The sequence below is a fragment of the Blastocystis hominis genome (genome assembly GCF_000151665.1).
Source record: "Blastocystis hominis, Singapore isolate B (sub-type 7) whole genome shotgun sequence assembly, scaffold_9".
Lineage (NCBI taxonomy): Eukaryota > Bigyra > Opalinata > Blastocystidae > Blastocystis > Blastocystis hominis.
The window spans coordinates 335,286-358,734 of NW_013171868.1; the positions used below are offsets into that span (position 1 = coordinate 335,286).

A 23,449-nucleotide genomic window follows, 5' to 3' on the forward strand; every position below is an offset into this window, starting at 1 on the left:
TACAACTTATTCGGTTTAACTTGCACGAAATCGTATATACTATTGCGTAATACACAAGAAAATGGAATTGGAGCGGGTATTTGAGTAGGTTTGCTAGACTGTTAATAGACATACAATATTTATATAGGCAAGTAACGAGGGCGTGCATTATAGTATAAAGAAAGGAATTAGAAAACGATGGAAAAAGCAATATAGTCATTATCAATAATAAGTCAGATATACACGGCTATCTGTTCAATAGGTCATATAAATGTAATTTATACGCCAATTAATATGCAATTTCCATTAGTGGTAAGTCAAAGTCTTGATGATCAAGGCAGTAATTAAAGAATATTTGCCGCGCAATTTCATAACAAATTTGATAAACAAAGAAATATCATAATTTTTTAATATCCTCATGGTTAATAGGATATACAAAATTCCTGTATGGAATGTTGACTTGCTGCCAATAATTTATAGAATACTACTATAGGCTTTGATGCTTGCACCAATTGCAATCATTTGTTCATTTCTCATTGCCATTCTGACCATATTCCATGGCGTAGACTTGTGTATGACAAAGAATCCGATGTTGTGACGAATGCCAAGCATGAGTATACTGTTTATTGTATTCCTTTAGAGCTTGATACTACTTAGGTACTCGAAAAACAAAGGACTATCTGGATATACAATACCAGTTTAATAACAACTCGCCTGTTGATGTCAGTATTGGTAAGAATCGCCGTACAATAAACTTCAAATGTCTTGATGAAAATACTACCTATTACTTTTTTGAAGATGATGATTCTAAGGCTGAATTTAGTAGAAAGCATCCGTTAGAAAGTAATAGTGAAGTATTATACAAAAATCCAGATTTCCATGTAAAAGAAAAAAATATCGTGACCAAATTGGCTATTAAGCTGAAACTCATTGATGCAAACCATTGTCCTGGCTCATGCATGTTTCTTTTTTGGATTTATAGGGTTGGTAAAGGACGTGTATACGATCCAGATTTATACATTTATACTGGAGACTATTGTTTGACGGATACTATAAAAGAACAATTGCTCAATCTGAGAAAGAGTGAAGAGGTGGATACAGTAACGATCGTATATGATAATACTCGAACGAGTGAAAAAGACTACGGTTTACCGACAGCTGACAAAGCAATCGCGGAAATGAAGGACTTCATTGAGTCCCATATGAAGGATTGTAAGACACTCATCACTGTAAAGATTGGTGCTGATTGGGGAATGGAAGATTTGTGGATAAGGTTGGCAAGGGAATACAAGACATGTCTTTATGTGGATGAAACTACATATCACCAAATTCTTAAATGTATGGGTGAGGACAATCACGAGAAAGTAAAGATAATTGATGAGGACAATCACGAGAACGAAAAGACAATTAATGAGGACAATCACGAGAACGAAAAGACAATTGATGAGGACAATCACGAGAACGAAAAGATAATCGATGAGGACAATCACGAGAACGAAAAGATAATCGATGAGGACAATCACGAGAACGAAAAGATAATCGATGAGGACAATCACGAGAACGAAAAGACAATTGATGAGGACAATCACGAGAACGAAAAGACAATCGATGAGGACAATCACGAGAACGAAAAGACAATTAATGAGGACAATCACGAGAACGAAAAGACAATCGATGAGGACAATCACGAGAACGAAAAGACAATCGATGAGGACAATCACGAGAACGAAAAGACAATTAATGAGGACAATCACGAGAACGAAAAGATAATCGATGAGGACAATCACGAGAACGAAAAGACAATCGATGAGGACAATCACGAGAACGAAAAGACAATCGATGAGGACAAGAATTGTCAACTAATTGTGAGGTATTTGATTGTGATTTGATTCTGAATATTAGATTCGAGTTATACCCCAAACTTACATTACTGAAGCAAGCAGATAAATCTAAATCGTCAGACCATGAATCTAATTCCGCTGCAGAGGAAGTGGAGGCTCCAGATTTCTCTCCCAAACCTGCTCAAACATCAGTTAAAACAATTTCGATTATCCCATCCTTTCTCAATTGTAAAAATGATAATGATAAGTCCCCCAAAAAAAAGAGCGATCGGCTTTACCTTCGATATTCGTAAGATGACTATTATTACGATTGTAACATTTAGAAAGCACACTCCATTTCTTAAATATATGAAGTTGATTAGAGATCTAGATGTACATCAAGCACTTCCTCTTGTTCAAAATGATATTGTCTTTTTGGATGGAAACATTGCAATAACCAAAAAGGCTGATTCTGATGAAAAAAAAGAGAAGAAGTACTTTATTATTTGTACTGATGATACAATTGAAAGAGTGTCTTCATCAAGATTGATAGAAGCATATCGTCCTAAAGATAAGAATCTCTAGGTAATTTGCTCGAAATGACTATTGGTTTGTTGTTTTGACTATTCTTATTTGTTGATAGACACAATTCATAAATACCCACGTAGTTGCACATGATGTGTGTAATAATAAGACCACGATGGTGCAACGTCTACTAGTGGACAACAGATAATTACGGCCACAAATAAGAACAATTATGGATGTAAAAACTCAATACTACCTTATTTCTATCTCTCTGAGGTATCAATGTATGTTGCGTTGTCACACAGCCAATACTGGCTTTTACTGATGACTATGATTATCTTCTTTACGTTTCTTTCGTATCCATCACTTAGGTTACACTGAAACAAGAACTTCTCTGCCATAAAACATTGCCACATGTTTCTTCTTATATTGCTTGTGGAATCGTGCGTAGTACACAACATACACATGAATAGTGATTCCTTTTCAACTAAGGATAACGGTATTTCGTTTGATTATAGCGAGAAACACATTGAATTATTAAGTACAATATTAGCGTCTTATATATATCCCGTGCATTGTGATGAAAAAAGTACTCATGACTCTACCCTTCAAATGATTTGTAATTTGATAAAATAATAATCCCATCGTCTATTAAACTACTTTGAAATGTTGAAATAATATCCAAACGAGAGTTCAAGTTAAGTAAATGTGACAAAACCATTAATAACCTAGTGAATACAAAATCAATGCCAATATTTCTATTTATACATAATATTACAGGATTATGTGAAAAGAATACACAATAAGTAAAAGAATAACACATTTATGTAAAAGCTTATATCCCGTTCAAAAAATATATAGAAAAATGTAGGATGTCCAGTGTAAAATAGTAGTATAAGAATGTAATCTGGCATATAACTATTCAGTTATATCATGAACTACTATACAAATGTGAAGTATAATTGTGATTCACGACATTTTCATATTTTTTTCCAGATGGTAAATAGAGATTGTTTTATTTATGTATGTTTATAATTATTTTTTCAATATAGAATACGAACTTTGGGTTTGATATAAATCTAGAGTGCTATTATTTGTTTATTTCTCATTGTCACACCGATCACATTCCTTGGAACAAAATTCGTAATACTAAACGCGCTCAAAACAATGCTATTACTGTATTTTGTAATCCTATAATACTTCTCTGATCTCTAGGTACCGAAATAACAAAGAAGTATCTGGAAATTAAATATAAATTTAAGGCTGATAGGCCTGCTGTCTTTACCTTTAATGGCCAGAACTATTACATTTGTAAGTTCATCACAGTCAACGAAGAAAACACATATTACTTTTTCGAAGACGACGATGTTAAAAGAGTTTTTCAGAAAGAAAGAAATGAATATATTTCGGATTCATGTTGCATAATATCATCATTAATCCATTATGAAGGCGATCCTTACAGGAATATGAAGTTGGCACTCAGAATGAAGCTTATTGATGCAAATCATGTTCCTGGTTCCTGCATGTTTGTCTTTTGGATATATAGAATTATCAACAATAATACTATATATGGCAAACCACAATTGTATATATATACAGGTGACTATTTTTTAAATGATTCTATTTATAAACAGTTGATGAAATACAGATATGAAGAAAAGTGTTATTCAACGACTATTGTGAACGACAATACTCGAGAAAGTGATATCGATTATGCTTTACCAACAGCTGATGAAGCCTTCAGGAAAATGAAAGACTTCATTGAAAATAATAAAAATCAACATAATGGTACTATCACAGTAACGATAGGTGCTGATTGGGGAATGGAGAATGTGTGGGCGATGTTAGCGAAAGAGTATGAGACATATATTTATGTAAATGAATTATTATACAACCTAATCCAAGCTTGTTGGGGAGAGGATATCGGACAGTATTTTATGATTCAAAAAAAGTGTGGTGATGATAGAAGAGAGTATTCCGGAAATAAGATAAGGTACTTCTGTATATTGCCTATAAACTAGGTTTGAACTTATACCAAAGAAAACGTTTAATAGAGAAGTCACACAATGGAGTAGTGAGTATTATGATAGTGATAGTAATAGTGGATCCTATGATTCATATTACAGTCATAGAGGATCTAATGAGCCACATGATCCAGAGAACCTAGAACTGTTTCTAACACAAGACTTATCAAAAAGCAGTTCAGAAGAATCATCTGATCCTCAATCGAATATCTTGCTAATTCCATACTCGTTTTTTTGTATATGAATGAATAATACATAGCTTACACACATCAGGAGCAAAATGGAAAAAACTACTAGAGGATTTAAATCCTATTGAAGTGTTTAATCTAGTAATATAATGAAGACAGATAATAGGATATTACTAAATATCATTCGGTGTGTTGATCTGTCATTACCATGATATATATATATATATATATATATATATATATATTTATATATTTATAATCACATTATAAAGATTTGATTATTAATGTCATGGTAATGTTGTGATCTTACATTCGATACATATTATTATTGAGTGAGTCTATCAATTCTAATGTATGTTTCGTGAGAATAATTGTATATTATTACACTCGTATAATACTCGATGCACATATTGGTATTGCTTTTTAGTTGTAATTCACAAAATATACTATACATACATTGCAAGTGATACTAGAGAACGTATGGTTCAAACATGACAAAGATTCGATTCTCTTAAATTCAATTGGATCGTAGTATTCAGTCGGGGGAGGATCGTCCGATTCACTGGAATATAATACACTGGGGAAGGAAAGGCCATATTTTCAGCAACTGTGCTAAAACCACTTCCCTTAGTCACCAATAGTAAATCACAATCTCCCAAAATATGCAAATCGATCAGGGCACTTTTCAATGTATCATTCCGCAAATGACCCGAGGTAGTATGGCCTCTCTTATACTTGGAGGAAATCACTACGTTAAACATAGACTTGAACACGCTCTTAATATATCGAGCAACGCTATCGGAATCACTCGAGACAAACAAATTCCATGTATTAGGATCGATGTTGCGTTCCTTACAGATTTGCATGATTTGGTGAGGTATTTTCCGCACTCCACTCTCACTGATCATTGACATTCGCTCAAAGCTATTTGCTAAATATCCTCCGGAACGAATATGAACTCCAAATGTCTTTGGTTTGTATAACAAGCTCTTCACCTCCTCAATATCTTTCAATACAGATGGTTCGGGTGTCAAAATAACTCGATAGATTAGCCGCAGAAGATGGTTCCAGTTTTGTCCTTTTTCCAAAACACCACTATCTCGCAGAATCTCTAGGTTTTCGTTTGTGTAATAGGTAGAATGATGGATTCTAGAGTCGAAGAGAACCGAGTCGGTAGAAAAGGTTTCATTTAAATTAGTTGTTCTATTGTGCACGATGAAGCAATCGCTCTTGATACAAACACGAAAGTGGGATGTATCTAATGATGCTTATTCCTCAGCCACCCCTACTGTTTACATTATACTCCCTCGATTTTAGGCAAGAATTGGTCAGATTGTAAAGAACGGGAGGAGTAACGACTATCCTTTAAATAGAATCGCTCTAAATTATACATAGTAATTTCTTCTTTGTGAGGAGAGCAAAGATAATCCCATTTGCAGTAGATATCATTTTATGCCCAAGTCCACCTCTGTATTGGTTGACAACAAGTTTTGTTTCTGAGTCAGAGGATGTTACTTCGAGAATTTTATTACATGTATACTCCTCGTAGGAAGTAGGTTTCAACTTCTCAACTACAAACGATTTGTTTGCAGACACTTTGGAACCTTTGAATATTACCAAAGTGTTCGATAGTAGTACAGCAATTATAAAAACAAGTAACAACATTATTCTTCTTGGGTTTACTTCGTTTGCACATTACGTTCTATCAAATTGATAGAAGCCACCAATTTACTCTTCATTGAGACAACGATCTCATTCGTCACGAACTAAAATGACACTGACTGATTCATCCCTTTTCACTGTTATAACTCCTAATAATTCCCATCTTTTCTGTCCAAATGGACACAGCTAACTCCTGCAACAACGTGTTCCTCTCTAAATAAGTGAATAATAATAATAATAAAACTCAAATGGTAGTGAAAAAAGAATTCCCACACCGGGAATCGAACCCGGATCGGCAGGGTGAGAGCCTGCTATCCTAACCTATTAGACTATATGGGACCTGTTTTCCTTTCTAAATAGGAACCTATAAGACATGTCCTATTCATCTGTTTGCTTTTTCAATATTCCATCGCGTGAGTACCTTATTTAAAGGATGTCCTCAGATGATGATTTCGAAGCCTCTTTTGTTGTAGGTTTTTGTTTTGCGAACTATCGTTTAGGATGAGATGGAGGTAGAGGATAAAGTGGGGCCAAAGCAAAAGGGAAAGGCAAATAAGAAGACTACTGAAGTCAATAGCGACAATTCGAGAACTTCTGATAAAACAGCAAGCCAGAGGCGTAAAAGCTTGACGGTGGAAGAAAAATACCAGAAGCTAGACCCTCGCGAGCATGTTCTGAAGCGTCCTGATATGTACAGTAGCTTTTCTTTTGTTGTTTTTATTTTGTAGTTGGAAGCGTGGATAAAGTGACTCAGGAGATGTGGGTGTATGACAGAGAGAAAAAAGGTCTTGTTTATCGAAATATTACCTACGTATGGTGTACTGGATGTTGGTGATGGGAAGGTTCCTGGATTCTACAAGATATTTGACGAAATTCTCGTGAATGCTGCTGATAACAAGCACAACGACCCTACAATGGACACAATCCGAGTGGATATCGATCGCGATCAAGGCCGCATCACAGTATGGAACAACGGAAAGGGAATTCCAGTTGTTATCCACAAAGAAGAGAAGGTGTACGTCCCCTCTCTAATCTTCGGTCTTCTGTTAACGGGAGGGAACTTTGACGATAACGAAAAGAAGGGTACGATCCTAATGAGAGCTGAATGGCTGATTGGTAGTGACGGGAGGTCGGAATGGGCTGGGAGCGAAGCTCACCAATATCTACAGTCTTGAATTTTCTGTGGAAACAGCGGATAAGAAGGAAGGCAAGGAGTTCAAGCAGGTCTGGTTCGACAATATGAGCCGCTGCAATGATCCCGTGATAAAAAAGTACCGCGGGAAAGAGTACACGAAGATCAGCTACGTTCCGGATTTGAAACTCTTTCAGATGGATTCGATCGATGATGATACGCTCGGCCTCTTAGAGAAGCGAGTGTACGATATCGCAGGCGTTACGGACAGTTCGCTGAAAGTGTATCTGAATGGCGAGCGTCTGAACGTGAAGAACTTCGAGTCGTACATCAAGATGTACCAGAACGAAGGAGCTACCGAGACGAAAGAAAACAAAGTGGTGTATTGCAATGCTGGCGAGCGATGGGAAGTGGGCGTGGGAGTGAGCGATGGCCACTTCCAGCAAGTTTCGTTTGTGAATAGCATCTGTACGAGTAAGGGAGGCAAGCACGTGGATTACATCGCACAGAAAGTGAGTGATTATCTGCTGCCCGTCTTCAAGAAGAAGCTGAAGAAGGACATCAAACTGACCATGGTGAAACAATATCTCTACATCTTCGTGAACTGCAAGATCGAGAACCCCACGTTCGATTCCCAATCGAAAGAAACGCTCACGAAGGTGAGCAAAGGCTGGGGATCGCTGCCCGTTCTCTCCGAGCAGTTTTTGAAAAAGGTGGAGAAGTGCGGTATCGTGGATGCAGTGAGCGTGTTCTCGCGCTTCAAAGAAGACCAGATGCTGAAGAAGCAGTCGGGCAAGAAAACAGCACGGAAGCTGAATATCCCCAAACTGGATGATGCGAACTTTGCAGGAACACGGCACAGCAAGGACTGCACACTGATTATCACAGAGGGAGACTCGGCAAAGTCGCTGGTTGTAGGCGGATTGTCGATTATTGGTCGAGACTATTACGGCGTGTTCCCGCTCCGCGTATGTTTTTTTGTGGATGGAGTGAAGTGCAGGGGAAGATGTTGAATGTTCGCGATGTGTCGCGTGCTGCTGTGATCAAAAACGAGGAGATTCACAACCTCGTGCAGATTTTGGGTCTCAAGTTTGTATGAAGTGGATCGGTGAGGAATAGATTCGACACAGTGTACGATGATGTGTCTTCTCTGCGTTATGGAAAGCTCGTGATCATGGCGGATCAGGATTATGATGGCTCGCATATCAAAGGACTGGTCATCAATTTCTTCCAAGTGTTCTGGCCCTCGCTGCTGAAACTCAACTTCCTACAGCAGTTTATCACCCCCATCGTGAAAGCCACGAAGGGACGGCAGAGCTTCATGTTCTTCACCTTGCAGCAGTACAAGAACTGGCTGCAGACGCATAATGAAGGAAAGGGATACTACATCAAGTACTACAAAGGTCTGGGAACTTCCACTCCGCAGGAAGGAAAGGAGTATTTCAGCAATCTGAGTCGCCATCTGGTTCCCTTCAAATCGATTACCGATGATGAATCATCGCACTTGGATATGCTGTTTCGAAAGAAGCGCGTTGCGGAGCGAAAGGAGTGGATTAATCAATACCAGCCCGGCGATTATATCGATTATGGTACGTGTTCGATGTGTGTTTGATCGTGTAGCGGTGGACAAAATGGCTTATTCCGACTTCATGGACAAAGAGCTGATCCAGTTCTCCCGCTACGATAACGCTCGCTCCATTCCCTGCGTCGTGGACGGTCTCAAGCCTTCCCAGCGCAAAGTTCTCTTCGGCGCCTTCAAGCGAAAGCTCACCTCCGAAATCAAAGTGGTTCAGTTCTCTGGCTATGTCTCCGAGCACGCTGCCTATCACCACGGAGAGCAATCCCTCAACGACACCATCATCGGAATGGCGCAGGACTTCGTGGGATCGAACAACATCAATCTGTTCGTCCCTGCGGGTCAGTTCGGAAGTCGATTATTGGGCGGAAAGGACGCGGCCTCGCCTCGATACATCTACACCTATCTCTCTCCGATCACCCGTCTCATCTTCAAAGAGGACGACGATCTGCTGTGCAACTATCTCGTCGAGGAGGGGCAGAGCATCGAGCCCGAGTTTTATCTCCCCATCATTCCCATGGTGCTCGTGAACGGTGCCGAAGGCATCGGTACCGGCTACAGCACCAAGATCCCCAATTACAACCCTGTCGAGATCGCTAACTACATCATCGCGAAGCTCAACAGTACTCTCCCTTCTCTCTTCTCTCTATTTCATAGACGAAAAGCCTCCCGAACTGCATCCCTGGTGGCGTGGCTTCACCGGAGACATCTACAAGCGTCCCAAGGGCTATCTGATCCGCGGACGCATCACCAAAGTGGACGATCTGACCTACGTGATCACCGAGCTGCCGATCGGCCGCTGGACGCAGGACTACAAGCAGATCCTCACGGAGATGATGCTTCCCGAGAAGAAGGCGCCGGTCATCGCCGACTTCAAAGAGAACCACACCGACACGACGGTGCATTTCACGGTGATGCTGACGCCCGAGCAAGCGCAGGCCTTGCAGGGACAGGATCTCTACAAGTTCTTCAAGCTCGAAGCCGCCATCACGACGAGCAACTTCAACCTGTTTTCCTCGACCGGGCAGATCACGCACTACGCCTCGCCGCAGCACATTATCGACGAATTCTTCGAGTTCCGCTTGCCGTACTACCAGGAGCGAAAAGACTTCTTGCTGGCGAAGTTCGAGAAGGAGATCCGCCGGTTGAGCAACATGACGCGATTCATTCTGGAGGTGGTGGAGGGGAAGCTGATCATCAACAACCGGCCTCGTAAGGACATCATGCAGGACTTGGTGAAGCGGAAGTACGATCCGATCTACCCCGAAGCGAAGAAGACCAGCTCGAAGTCTGGAGACGTGGAGATCGCCAAGCAGGACGAGAAGGAAGAGGGCGTGGATCTTGATTCGGCCGATGAGAATCTGAGCAAGTTGCTGAAGGGATACAACTATCTGCTGTCGATGAAGATTTGGAGCCTGACGAAGGAGCTCGTCGACGAGTTGAAGAAAAACCTGGAGACGGCGCAGAAGAAGATGCAGGAACTGCAAGACACGCCGCCGAGCCAGCTTTGGAAGAACGATCTCGACGCGTTTTTGAGCCAGCTTCTCGAGCTGGAGCGTCAGCGAATGAAGGAAAAGGCGTGGGAGGAAAAGAACCGAAAGCGATCGGCGAAGAACCGACGTGGCGGCGCGGCTTCGCGTCGTTCCGATGCGGGTCTCTACGAAGAGCTGAGCGATGACGACGCGAGTTCGGACGATGCGGCGCCGCGTCGACGCGGGAAAATGACGGCGAAGGAGCGCAAGCTGACGGAGACCGCGAAGCGCGCGAACGAAGTGACGTCGCGGTTCAGCATCTCGGACTACTACAAGCCGCAAGTGCGCGAGCCGACGGCGGACATGCTGAAGGAACTCAACGCGGTGATCGACGAGGAGACCGGCGACGTCGTGCAGGTCAAAAAGGAGAAGAAGACGCGCGCGGCGGCCACGGAGGCGACGACTGCGACGACTGCGACGACTGCGACGACTGCGACGACTGCGACGGGTGACAAATCGGGGAAACCGGGGAAGCCGCGGAAGGGCAAGAAGGAGAAGATGGAGGAGGAGGAGGAGGAGCCCTCGATGATTTTGGAAAGCGACACGGAAGAAGAAGAAGAAGAAGAAGAAGAGTCGAGCGAGGACGACGTGATCCGCGAGAACCGCGCGGCCATCGCCAGGAGAAGACGGGAAGAGCAGCAGCAGGAAGAGGAGGATCGCCATCTGCAAAACGGGGAAACCGGGGAAACCCAGGAGACGCAGTCGTCTTTGTTGGACTCTTTGGAGCCCATGGAGGTGGAAGAAGTGGGCAATGCCGAGTCGGTGGGCAATGCCGAGTCTGCAAAGACGCCTTCCGGGAGAAAGACGGGCGCGAAGGGAACGACGCGTAGAACGGGCACTCGGAAGACCGCGAAGGAAACCGTGGAAACCGTGGAAACCGGAAAAGAGACGGAGAAACCGAAACGAAGAGCGGCGGCGAAGCGAACGACGGCGGCGAAGAAGAAGAAGGAGGAGGAAGAGAAAGAAGAAGAAGAGGTGGAAGAGCGTTCCGAATCGGAAGAATCGGAGGAAGATGGGTACGTTCCGCTCGCAGAGAGATTGAAGATGAGCATGAAGGACGATGTGCACTCTTCGATCGTGGACGAACTGACGAACACGAAGTCGAGCGTTCCTGCTTCTCGGAAACGCAGAGCGACGAAGAAGGACGAGATGTCGAGCAAGCGCACGAAAACGTCGAAGGATAGCGACAGTAGTGACTCTCTTTTCGGTTTTTGAGGATTGTTTTGCTTGTTGTTTGTTGGAATCTTTGGGAATATTCGGACCTGATTACGTCGTTACTTCTTGATCCTTTTCACTTTTTTCTAATTTCCATCGTTTGACATGTTTCTTTCCTTTAGCATGAATGGTGGTGTATCAGAGTGAGATTGAGTGGAGCAGATTCACGCTTTAGAGCCTTTGTGATGAACAGTAATTTAGTACCAATACGTCAAAACTGTATTGTTTCGAAGACTACCAATGATTTGTAGTTGCTATCCGGAAGCCTTTTTCACAGTTTCTGAAAAGGAGGAAGGAAGACAGTTTGAAGCGATCAGAGTACTAGAGTTTGAATTTTATGAATTCTAGCTGTAATTCTGATAATCCGAATACCACATCTCCCATCGATCGGGAAATCGTTTTTGATATTATCATGACCACAATCGATATGGACTGTTAGTTGCATTTGCTTTATCGTCTGTTTCTTGCAAACACACAAACCCACCGATTAGGAATAAGGTTATCAACGAACATACTAAAACATATAGCTATTGCTTGTTGGGTCCAAAACAGGATACGAATAACACTGCTGTTGTAATGGTTGCATTGGTTGCATTGGTTGCATTTGTTGCATCTGCTGCATCTGCTGCATCTGCTCGGGTGTCCATGTATAGGTTTGTTGCTGGCAATACATGGGCGCGTACATCATCGGCTGCACCGGCGACCCCAGCCAGGTCCCCCAGCACACCGCGGGGCCCATGGAGCCCATGGAGCCCATGGAGCCCACTGGGGTTTGAGGACCCACAGGACCCACAGGACCCACAGGACCCACAGGACCCACAGGACCCATCGAGCCAACGGAGGCCATGGAGCTCTGGAAGCCCTGAGGATCCGCCGATCCCATGGAGCCCATAGAACCCATGGAGCCCACGGATGCCTGCTTCTCTTGCGATGGGGATGACCCCATTGTGGATGGCCCCAAAGTCCCCATTGTGGATGGCCCCAAAGTCCCCAGGGACGGCAGCGCCGCCAGCGTGGTCGTGGGGACCGCGGGGTTTTGGCGGGCTTGGCTTCGCCTGTCGAGCGTTTCGCGGAGCGTGTCGATGTCCACCCCCACGGTGAAACGCCCGTCCTCCAGCTGCTCACAACGCTCCTCCCCGCGGTTCTGCCACTCCGCCAATTCCCGCTCGATGGCCGCCAATTGTTCCGCAGAAAACCGCAGCGAAAAACGACGTTGCCCCGCGGGACTCGACGACCCTTCCCCGCGGGAATCCTGGGAATCCTTCGAAATCGGCGGTTCGGATCGGGTTTCCACGTTTCCACTTTTGGGCGTTTCATCGGGAGTTTGGGCGGGTTTGGGGGCTTCCGCGGGTTTTGAAATGTTCGGATTTTCCGCGGGGACCGGGAGATTCACGGAGAGGGGTTTCAGGATCAACGGTTTCCCCTGTTTCCCCGCGGATTCCGAAGGATACCGACCCATCCGACCCCCTGACCCTCTCCGTCCCGCGGTTCTTCCCTCCGGAACGGACCGGCGGGCGGGTCGGTTCTGCGAAGAAGGCGGTTTCCCGCGGGAATTCGGATCTTTTGAGGGAACATCGGAAGAAGGTGCAGAGGTGGACGAAACGCCGTGCGAGGGAGCGGATTCGTTGGGAGTGGAGTCGAATTGAAAGCGATGAGAAGATTCGGCGTGGTCACGGCGTGGAGACAGATCATGATCCACGTAATGACGAACATTTGTCTCTTTACGGAATCTTGATTCTTCAAATGGACGGTTGCTGTTTTCCGCAGCGATTCTGTCGTTTACGCGGACATCGCCGCCTAATTCGAACGTATTGAGAAGGAGTACTCGTATAGATCCTAAACTTTGAAGTGCGTCGATCCGTTGAATTGACGGAATCGGAATCGGTTTTCTTTACAGGACTGTCAACTTTTTCTGGAACAACCTCTTTCTTGGGAGAAACCTTCGGCTCTTCCGGCTGTTTCACACTCTCACATGCCCCTTTGCTAGAGAGTGTCTGCTTTTCAGTCAGGCATTGTTCATCGATGGTCAAGCTACTCACCTTTAAAGGGACTGGAACGATTATTTCTTGTTGTTTCTTTGGATTCTCGCGAAGCTTCCTTTGATTTGACGGATGCGTTCTTTGATTGGACAAAGGAACTAGATCACATTATGAGCAAGTCATCAAAACTCAATATCACATACTTTTGCGAATAGTTGTACTTAATCTGAGATATTCAACATTTGATGAAGAAGCAGGTCCAGAAAACGCAGAGTACTCATTTCTTCGAATTTGACGACCTCCGTTTGCTTTCATTGACCTTAAAGATAAATCTCTTTGAATTGAATTTACTGACCAAATTATCCCCGAATTTGATACTTATGGTGAATTTCTATTAAACAAACACTGTTATTCTATCTGTAATGAACTTTTTACCCATGATTATACTTTGAATACTGAAAAGGCAATCGATCTGGCTGTTCCAACTTCCTCATTTTACTATTGTTTCAAGGAATGGGAATTGGATATCATTATATTACTGGATTATGCAGGTTATAGTCAAAGCAATATTAATGATACGTTTTACTCTTTTCTAACAATAACGAGTTATGTGCTCTCATCATAGGCGAAGAATCCTGCGGGAATCATCATTGTATATAAGAACGGGGCACACAAACCATTTCCATTCACAAATTGTTAAAGTCACATACGATCATTGTTTCAATGTAATAGAACAAAAGAGTCAAAGTCAAAGGAAAGGAAAGAAAGGAAACTCTCCTTTTTGCATGAGTTGTTTTGAAAGGGCAAAGCCCCAAGTCGGGTCATGAAAGCGAAAACTATCAACAAAAGAGACGGCAGTTCACTATTTATCTACGATGCAATAAACAATAACAATTGACACATCATATATGTGGTTGAAAAACTTGATTCCCGTTTTCTCTGTACCAACACAAAAAGAACACTCCTTATCGTTATAGTTACTCAAACATAAAAATAAAAAACTTGAAAACTAGGCAAGAAATTCTGACACACGAGTTAATAGAGTAGACACAAGTTGAGATTCTTCATCCTCAGAAAGGATCAACGAACAGCTAATATAGACCATACAAGCGAATTTTCGTGAGAGTATAACAGAGAGCCGCTCGGAAAAGTCATTATTATCAACTTCTACAGCTGAACCTGTTACAGCATTCATACGTGATAATAAAGAAGTGGTTGACGTTTCACCCAACCGTGTCTTTGCAGATGCTGCAAAGTTCTGAAACGAAGGACTTAGTGGATTTCCAATCCATAATATCAACGAGGAGCTCATTCGAATGACATTCACCACAATGAGTCGGTTCTGCAATCGGATGGTGTACTCTCCTTGCTTAATACAAGAGAAGTCGGGCTCCATACTCAATGCAATTCGCAGTTGTTTTTTTTGAGAAAACAAGATACGTTGTACATTGAAATTCAGATATGTTATACAACAGAAGTTAAACATGGTACAGGAAGTAAAATGAGCTTTCCCACAAGACTACTACTAAATTCACTCTTTTTACAAATCATTCCGATCGGAATTAACACACGATAAGGGTCTTGTCCATTCTTCACCACTTTCGAACCGAATGAACAGTAAATCACATCGTATCTAATCATCACTTCCTTCCTCTGATCAAACAATATTTTATCCTTCGGATGATAATAGAGAGCCTGTCTATCGCGTTCTCCATCCCTATTTCCCTCTCCAACACCAGCCAACGCCGTGAAGAAATGCCCTTGGATCAATGAATCCGCGTCGAGGAGTTTCGCTTTGATGGACCCAAGCTCTTCCCCAGTTTCCACGTTATACCCATGCATCTGTATCGCCATCTGCGCCATCCTCAGGAGTTCCTTTGCATACTGCAGCGAGGTTTCGATTTCCTCCCAAGGCGAATCTGCGAGTTTTCGCGCACAAACGGGACACAAAATGGATTCGGTGTGAAGCCGTTTGTGGCTTTGTGTGTTCAGTTGTGTGCTCAATTGTGTGCCCAGTTGTGTTCCCAGTTGTGTGGTGGATGTGTCACGTTTTAACGAAAAAGTTTGTTTGGACAACGCATCGATCGCCTTCGATTCCGTCGTGTTTGGCGATTCATTCGGCACCGAAATCAATCCAATCCTCTTCGATTGTGCCTGTTGGTCGATTGCCCTTGATGAAAACCCGATCCCTTCCTCCGGCTCCGCCGATTCTTCCCTCCACTCGCTTTGCGTCCGCGGAACATTCGATCGAATCGACCCGTTTCTCCGTTCTCCCATCGAATTCTCCCGTCCTTCCAGCAGCTTCGCCGAGTTGCCCGCCAATTCTTCTTCGCCGCGCATTCGCATCGGCACTGCCGACTCCTGCGTCAGCGAAACTCCCCTCTGCGTCGAAGGCTGCGTGCTCTCCAGCACATTCTCTCCATTCCCCGCGGAAAACGCCTTTTCACAGCTCGCGAAAAACGCTTTTAAACCGCGGATCAGCTCGGCATCGGAGCGACTGACGCGGATTTCATCGCGGAACCAGCGACTGAGGCGTTTCTTGACTTCGGGATTGCCGAATCGCGACTCCAGCAGAATAATGGCTCCATAATCGCGGGAATGGCGAATGCATCGGCCCAGCCCCTGGTTGAGCGCGCGGAAAGCCTGCTCGTCGTACCAGGAGCTTCCGTCCTGGACGTTTGGATTGAGCTGGTGCTGCTGATCCATGTATTCGCGCATCAATCGAATCTCGTGGGCGTGGGAATTGGGGTAGGGAATGCTCAGCGAAATCACCGCGCGCGCCATGTAGTCTTTGAAGTCGATGCCCTCGCTGATCTTTCCGCGGCAAACGCCGAAGAAAAGAGCGCCGGTGACGGAGGAGGGCTGGATCCCGCGCTCTTTGCATTTGTCTGGGCGTGAAAAGGGCGGGAAAAAAGTACAAAAATTGTCCATAAACGTGGTGTAATTGGTGAGAACGGCGCTGAAACCCACAGCGTCGCGCTGCTCGATGTAAACCTGCTTGATCTGGCTCAGGCGGTCGATGAATTTGGTCTTTTTCCAGTAGGAAAGGAACTGGTTCAGCACGCTGCGTGTCAGAGAGGGGGCGTTTCGTACCTGTAGGACGGGAAAAAGAACACAACTCCCGCGGGAATGACCTGCACACAGTCGAGCAGAACGTCGCCCACCGCGTCCTATTTCTCATGGGTGGCGCGCTTTCTCACCATGTACAGCGGATTGCTGCGGTTCTGATAGCTTCCGAGTAAAGAAACGTTGTGATAGGAAGGAACCACAGCGGCGAAGAGCTGCCGATGCACGTCGATGGACGCGATTCCCTCCATCTGGTTCTGGAAAGGGATGTTTAATTCGTTCGCAAAGGATGAAAGCGGTGCGAGCGTTCCGCTCGTGAGGACGATAGAGGAGCACGTGCTCTTGATGTCCTCGAAAACGATCGCTGCGTTGAGGCATAGAATGGAGAGCTCGACGTTTGCAGGCTCCGGATTGGTGGATGAATAGAACTTCGAATAGAACTTCGATTTCGATTTCGATTTGGAGGGCAACGCCTGCTCGATCAGCAAGCGAAAATCGGAGACGTATTTGCCCGCGTCTGTGAAGAGATACGTCATAACACGTGCCAAGTTTCGAAGCACGCCTAACACACCCATTGAAGCCAAGCAATGGCGAATAAAATTCCGCTCCTTGTCTCCCAATTCATCTTGGTCGGTCATTTGATCGATTTCCTTCTTCCACGCATCGATTAGATCGATGTTTTTACTGATAATATCCAAATCGTACGGGTTTTGAAAGAAGCCCGACTTCAAAAGATTCATCATGCTCTCGCCTGATTCCAAGCGAAACAACGAATCGTCTGAATGAGAATTCAGCGTCGAGCTGATCAGCTGCATCCATTCATTGATGTGTTGCACGCGAGCGTGGATGATGGAATAGGCATCGAACGGAATCTACGCATCAATCAATCCACTTCCACAATTCCACCAAATTGGTAAAGCTGAGATATTTATTATCCTTTTCAATTTTGAGTAAACTCATAAACGAGATAAAGTGATTCGTTTTCTCCTGGAATTCGCGCAGCTTGATCGTCATGCCTGCAGACGACCGCGCGGTTGTGAGAATGTTATGAGCTTCATCGAAAATAATGCTGCTTTTCGCGAGATTGATCGACATGCTATCGCGAATCTGCGGATCGATCACGTAATTGTAAGGAGCAAAAATGATTTGGCTTTTCGTCATCAGCTCGCGAGCTACGAACTTCACATCAATTCGAAATCGAATTCTACATACATAGGGACACACATTCTTTCTCTGACAAAGTCGTTTCATGTCTTCAATATCCAAAACGCCATGAATCGATTTCGCACACGCAAAGATCCTTTCTTGTTTTCGGAATTTGCAGACTACCGTTCATTCTCCTTCCGATTTGTACAGTTCATATCAAAGGATTTCTCCGTTTCTCCCTGCGACAAAAACGCCAATTCCCGCTCATGTCCGCAAATCTCATCAACGGAGAAATTCGGATTCTCCAGAACGGCTTTATTGATGCAGTAGTGGCTTTTCGAGGCCAAAACCGTCATCGACAGCTCGCGTTGCTGCTCTGTTACTAAAACTGGAAGGGAGAGAGCGATTCTACCTTCGCTTCGATGCGTGTACATCAAGAAGTTGCTCCGTTTCAGCTCCTGAATGGCTTGATCGAGCTGCGAATGGGTGCGAGAGCAGTAGTAAATGTGATGTGTCTGCTTTGTGAGGGAATTGTTCAAAGCGCGAAGCTTTTCTCGAAGCTTGTCGATGGCTTCATAATCGGAGGACTGCGTCGCTTCCGGAACCGGAGGGATTTCGGAGGGTTGAGTTGCTTCGATTGGTTGGGTACTTGGAGAGGGTTGTGCGACCTCGATGGGCTGTGTGAGTTTTGTGGGGTTTTCGTCGATAAGCACGAAATCTTCGGTGTCTGATTCATTTTCCTTGCCTCTTTGGTTCTCAAGAGTTGAGGATGTTGACAAGGAAGGACAAAGGGGTGGAGAAGAATCGCCGTTTGAGAAATATCTATTTATAGAAAGAGTGTAGAGTTCAAAATACCGAGAACGAACCAGATTGGCCGACTTTGAAGATTCTATTGTTCATCTCTATCTGCAATACTACCCTTTTCAATGTCCCTGCATGCATTCTCTTCAATAAGTTCCAATTTCTCCTCTAGGTTGTCAGAGTCAATTACACAATACTGATCTCGTTTTCCGTATCTTTAATCTCCTTACTGAGTTGATATGCGTGCATCATAGACGATTTTATCCATGAAAGCGAAGAACAGAGAATAGCCAAGGTTTTTCCAGTACCCGTGGGAGACTCTACGATAGCGTTCTCATTGCGTGAAAGAGATTTCACAATCTAGGCAAGTTATCAAAAGAACAGCTTTGTTACTGCTGTCATTGTACTCTTTTGCGAACTAAACGGAATTCTGTCCTGAGGAAATTCTACTTCTAATCCATAAAATCGGTATGTCGTATATGGAGCAACTGGATCCATTTCCTCTCGATTTGTCGGAATGATGAGGGGGGCATCACTTGAATAGTCCTCATCGTTGCTATCTTCTACAGTACTCGCAAAGTTTTCTTCATCATCGTCAAAACTCATAGAATAGACTATTTTCTAACAAACAGATAGATTTCAACTTGACTCCTTCTTGTAATAACACTTTATAAAACGTAATTAACCTGTGTACTTAAATCAGGAGTATTATCAAGGGGCTTCATCCTCATTCTACCAATTACATATTTTCCTATTCTCCTACTCAACAGTAGATGATAGAGTTCGGCTTAGAATCTCCCCCAGTTTATTCACCTGGATCAGAAGATCATTTAAGACCTGCTTGGCCTCTTCATTCACGCCGTTACTCTCTCTATTTTATTACACTCCCTCTATGACCAGTAGTACATCAATTCCTGCAAATTCTTCTTTCCTTTCTCCACCACTTCCATCGTAGGCTGCCGATTGGTGAGCGATCCACGGATTTGAGTCAACTTCTGTTTGATATTGCTCATGCAGTCACTATCTCTATTCTTGAAGAACAGCTTATCGATCTGATTCATCACAGACCCTTTTTCTCGGTCTGTGTTCTCCTTATCGGTGTTGACTTCTTGGTTGTAAAGGGTGCGGTACATAAGACACAGCTCGGGCGAAGATTCATCCGATGTTTTCGTTCGCTTGGGGACATCCATATGGTTTATTTTGTCTTGTTCGACCTGTCTGGCTACGACATCGACAGATTTGTTCAGAGAGAACAGTACCGGATCCATGTTGAGCCAATAGCTAATCGAGTATCTGGATTTCGTCTGCTCTACCGAATCATTCAAAGTCTCTTTCCCTACCGTCCAGTTGCAGCATTCCATTCTCATCGAGTCCAATCGTGAGAGTTATCAAGCCATCCTTGTCATACGCAGGCTCCTCCTCAAACTTCGAATGCAGAACGCACAGAATCTTTTGAGCGTTCGGATCCTCCTCTTGATCGCCCAGAATCACGACATCGTGTCCCTTTAACGCACGGATCTTCACTTCGTTCAACCACGGAAACTCTCGTGTGTATTTCAACACATCGCCTTTCTGAACGATGAATGCCTTCTGCTGCACCTGGTGGTCCTTCGTAACCGTCTGATAGACGGCTTGGATATTACGGTCTGAGATAATTGAGCACTCGATCGACTTGCTCTCTCGAACAAGTGGTGAGAAGAAGCAGCCGCCCAACGCCACGGACTCGCGCGAATTCAGCGTTTCATTGATGTGCCGCGGGTGGAATGAAGGCATCCAAACAACAACAACAAAAACAATAATAATAGTAGAAAGAATGCAAGGATATCATATTCTCTTTTCCCTTGAAGAACTCAAGAAGCTTGTTCTTGAATAGCTGCCAATTCGAGTTTCCGCCCACGACTTCGCAGCGATCAATCTTCTTCACACCTATCTTTTCGCACATGGTAACAAGTTTAGTAAGCAGGTCTTCGAAATCCGTTAGTAGCTCACTCAACACAGCTTCCACTTCGCTCGTCTCCACATCGTCTACAATGAAACGCCTTCACACATGCCTACAATAGCCTTCATAGTCCTCCTTTCCGTTCCAAGAAGCCGTGACCTGCTTCGTCGTTCCTGCCGAACACAAAATCTTGAAATCTTCCAGTTTCTTACGGTTGTTGTAAATGTTCATCTGACTCATTACGTCTTCAAATTCCTCGTCAGCCTCTTCTAATCCTTCTTCGTCTTCTTCTACATATTTTCTAATGATCTTTTCCACGATTGCCCCGTCGATCTTATCCGAACTGATCATATCGGTGCTTAAGTTCATCACCAGCCTCATCGATTTCTCATAGAATTGAACGACCGAGAAGACCGTATGCGATGCGCCAAAATCCACAAAAAGCGTGGTACACATATTCTTATAACCGTCCTCGTTCATTATTGTGAATTGGCCATATTGAAGACCCAGAGCTAGACCCCAATCAACGAAAGTAACCTTTTCGAGTTTAAGGATTTCGCACGCTTTAAACAGAAATTGTCTTTGCTCAAGACTGTAGTATGGAGGTATCTACTGTTCATAGGGAAATGGAAGAAGAACGGCAATTGTGAGCTTATCCTCTTTAGCATTAAACGCCATCATGCTTGTGATGTACTGCAACAGCGTCACAAGCACAGTAAAAAAGGAGTCATTACTGAGATGATAGTTTGGGTTAACATCTGCTTCCAGTGGTATAGTTATTAGCTTTTCTTGACAGAAGGAGTCCTTTACAAAGATAACCGGATAGGTATTCTTCCTGAAAGTCTAGATAACATATTTAAAATAAGAGATACGTAGGTAGAAGAGATGTTAAAGGAAGTGCAACGAAGATTGCGATAGTAGGTCGTGGTGCTTCTAAATATAGATAGGAAACACACCTGAGTACGGTAGTTGGTGATGAGCTTGGTAGAAAAGCACAATGTCAGAGGTGTACAAAGTGGAACCATTGCGGTCCTCAATATTATACTTTGCTACACGGAAATTCGTAGAACCCAAATCCAGGCAGTAGAAAACCATTTTTGTAGATATTCAAGTCAGTTTAAATGGGTAAACTCCATTTATTTTTCGTTATGTCTGACGAACCTCTCTTACTAGATCTTGGAGATGCTATATTCTGTAACCACCGAGAGATTTGTGAAAAGGAATTGACGGATTTAGGATCCTACAGGTATTTTGGGGGTACTTCTAATGGTAAGTACCACGGCCACGCCAACTATTTTGATGAAAATAATAACCTAAAAGCTACTGTAAATTATGAAGAGGGAAAGCGTGTGGGACCTTTTACTGTATATAAGAAGGATAACGCTATTTTTTGCTTTGGCTCATATAATGATGGTGGAAGAATCGAAAAGATATCGTATCGTGGTGATAGGGGTCTTTATACCTGGAACTGTGAAGGTGAATTACATTGCTCTTTAAAGATGATTTCTGATGGAATTATATACCGTTTTAATGTTAATAGCGAAGGAAATGCTGATGGTAATGGAGAAATGGAGGGGAATGGGCAGAAGGCTGATGTTGAGTTTGAAAATGGGCACATTAAGAAATCCCCCAAATGCAAATGTTATACGAGCTATCTCGTTACAATCGGTCTCATTATATGTGGTGTTGGTATATGCTATTACCTGTATTTCAAGTTTCATGTTTTTTAATTCAAACACTGAAATTAACATATTCACCATCCCAAATATCTTGCCATGTCATGGGAGCAGATACCATATAGGGTCTTTTACACACACGTTCACCGCGATCTAAAGCACGAATGCTCTCCAACTCTTGACTCGTCAGCTCAAAGTCGAAGATATTGAAATTCTCAGCAATACGCGATTCTCGGATGGATTTGGGAATACAAATAGTTCCCCGCTGGACAGCCCAACGGATGAGGACTTGGGCAGTTGTTTTGTTGTGCGCTTCTGCGATCTTTGTGATCACTGGATGTCTCAACAGGGAGGTGGAATCCTTCGCGTTCGCGTTCGCCTCTCCCCCAAGAGGGAAGTAAGCTTCCAAGTAGATGTCATTCTCTTCACACGTCTGCTTTAGCTCCCACTGTTGTAGAAAAGGATTCAGCTCCACCTGGTTCACTACAGGCTTGATCTCACAGAACGATAGCAGATCCCGGATCTTCTTCCCCGAGAAGTTAGAGACGCCGATAGACTTGCACAACCCTCTAGTGGTGAGGCGAAAAGCTCAATGTCCCTATACTCTCGCACAAACTCTTCCATCGTCTTCCAGGTGGTCTTTAGATTTTCTATACTGTAGCCAATTCGCAGCTTCGGATCATCCGCGACAATCGTGTTATAGTCAAAGAATTCGCCCTTTTGACGACGTTCCTCGTCTTCAGGCGCCAGATTGAGGAAAACAGCGTTATGGATAAGGTACAAGTCGATATAATCCAGTTGCAACTCTTGCAGACATGTCTGAATGGCTCGTCTAGCGTCTTTGGGTCTCCAGTCAGTCACCCACAGCTTGGTGGTGATGAAGAGGTCTTCTCGCTTTACGATTCCTTCCTCAATAGCACGCTTTATTGCGGCACCAACAAATTTGTGATTACCATAACCAGAGGCGGTATCAATGAGGCGATATCCGATCTTGATAGCATTGTAAACAGCGTTCTCACAATCATCCTTCGGAGCCAAAAAGGTTCTATGAATATTACATCGAAATATATGACTAAATTACCCTAAACCAAGCATGGGCATCATATAGCCAGAGTTGAGCTTCACAAACTTCATAATAGAATTCGTATTCATTCTAATAAAATAAATTTGAAAAAGAAATTCGGAAAGA

General features: G+C 43.6%; 8 protein-coding genes; 5 read left to right on the forward strand and 3 right to left on the reverse strand.

Moving 5' to 3' along the window:
* Positions 1–1,319: 1,319 nt before the first annotated feature.
* GSBLH_T00005035001 (uncharacterized protein) lies at positions 1,320–2,403 on the forward strand (the record flags this gene model as incomplete). XM_013044028.1 has 3 exons in its annotated part: positions 1,320–1,849; positions 1,882–2,109; positions 2,144–2,403. The coding sequence occupies 3 exons, from the start codon at positions 1,320–1,322 to the stop codon at positions 2,382–2,384; spliced, it is 999 nt and encodes a 332-aa protein (XP_012899482.1). The 3' UTR covers positions 2,385–2,403.
* An 854-nt stretch (positions 2,404–3,257) lies between these two features.
* GSBLH_T00006924001 (uncharacterized protein) lies at positions 3,258–4,491 on the forward strand (the record flags this gene model as incomplete). Its single annotated transcript, XM_013044029.1, has 5 exons — positions 3,258–3,347; positions 3,377–3,467; positions 3,540–4,317; positions 4,346–4,395; positions 4,457–4,491. 5 exons carry the CDS (start codon positions 3,258–3,260, stop codon positions 4,489–4,491), a joined length of 1,044 nt encoding a protein of 347 aa, XP_012899483.1.
* Positions 4,492–6,704: 2,213 nt separating this feature from the next.
* On the forward strand, positions 6,705–11,653 carry GSBLH_T00005036001 (uncharacterized protein; the record flags this gene model as incomplete). Its single annotated transcript, XM_013044030.1, has 8 exons — positions 6,705–6,894; positions 6,927–7,009; positions 7,041–7,281; positions 7,319–8,298; positions 8,331–8,419; positions 8,450–8,919; positions 8,951–9,529; positions 9,564–11,653. The coding sequence occupies 8 exons, from the start codon at positions 6,705–6,707 to the stop codon at positions 11,651–11,653; spliced, it is 4,722 nt and encodes a 1,573-aa protein (XP_012899484.1).
* Positions 11,654–11,753: 100 nt separating this feature from the next.
* Positions 11,754–12,107, forward strand: GSBLH_T00005037001 (uncharacterized protein). XM_013044031.1 has 4 exons: positions 11,754–11,796; positions 11,829–11,872; positions 11,905–11,971; positions 12,002–12,107. The coding sequence occupies exons 1-4, from the start codon at positions 11,759–11,761 to the stop codon at positions 12,090–12,092; spliced, it is 240 nt and encodes a 79-aa protein (XP_012899485.1). The 5' UTR covers positions 11,754–11,758; the 3' UTR covers positions 12,093–12,107.
* Positions 12,108–12,167: 60 nt separating this feature from the next.
* GSBLH_T00005038001 (uncharacterized protein) lies at positions 12,168–13,112 on the reverse strand (the record flags this gene model as incomplete). The annotated part of the gene is made up of 1 exon (XM_013044032.1): positions 12,168–13,112. One exon carries the CDS (start codon positions 13,110–13,112, stop codon positions 12,168–12,170), a length of 945 nt encoding a protein of 314 aa, XP_012899486.1.
* Positions 13,113–15,096: 1,984 nt separating this feature from the next.
* GSBLH_T00005039001 (uncharacterized protein) lies at positions 15,097–19,251 on the reverse strand (the record flags this gene model as incomplete). The annotated part of the gene is made up of 7 exons (XM_013044033.1): positions 15,097–16,696; positions 16,726–16,802; positions 16,833–17,499; positions 17,591–18,023; positions 18,053–18,492; positions 18,902–19,005; positions 19,039–19,251. The coding sequence occupies 7 exons, from the start codon at positions 19,249–19,251 to the stop codon at positions 15,097–15,099; spliced, it is 3,534 nt and encodes a 1,177-aa protein (XP_012899487.1).
* A 2,481-nt stretch (positions 19,252–21,732) lies between these two features.
* GSBLH_T00005040001 (uncharacterized protein) lies at positions 21,733–22,314 on the forward strand (the record flags this gene model as incomplete). The annotated part of the gene is made up of 1 exon (XM_013044034.1): positions 21,733–22,314. One exon carries the CDS (start codon positions 21,733–21,735, stop codon positions 22,312–22,314), a length of 582 nt encoding a protein of 193 aa, XP_012899488.1.
* Position 22,315: 1 nt separating this feature from the next.
* GSBLH_T00005041001 (uncharacterized protein) lies at positions 22,316–23,412 on the reverse strand (the record flags this gene model as incomplete). Its single annotated transcript, XM_013044035.1, has 3 exons — positions 22,316–22,829; positions 22,865–23,305; positions 23,342–23,412. 3 exons carry the CDS (start codon positions 23,410–23,412, stop codon positions 22,316–22,318), a joined length of 1,026 nt encoding a protein of 341 aa, XP_012899489.1.
* Positions 23,413–23,449: the final 37 nt, after the last annotated feature.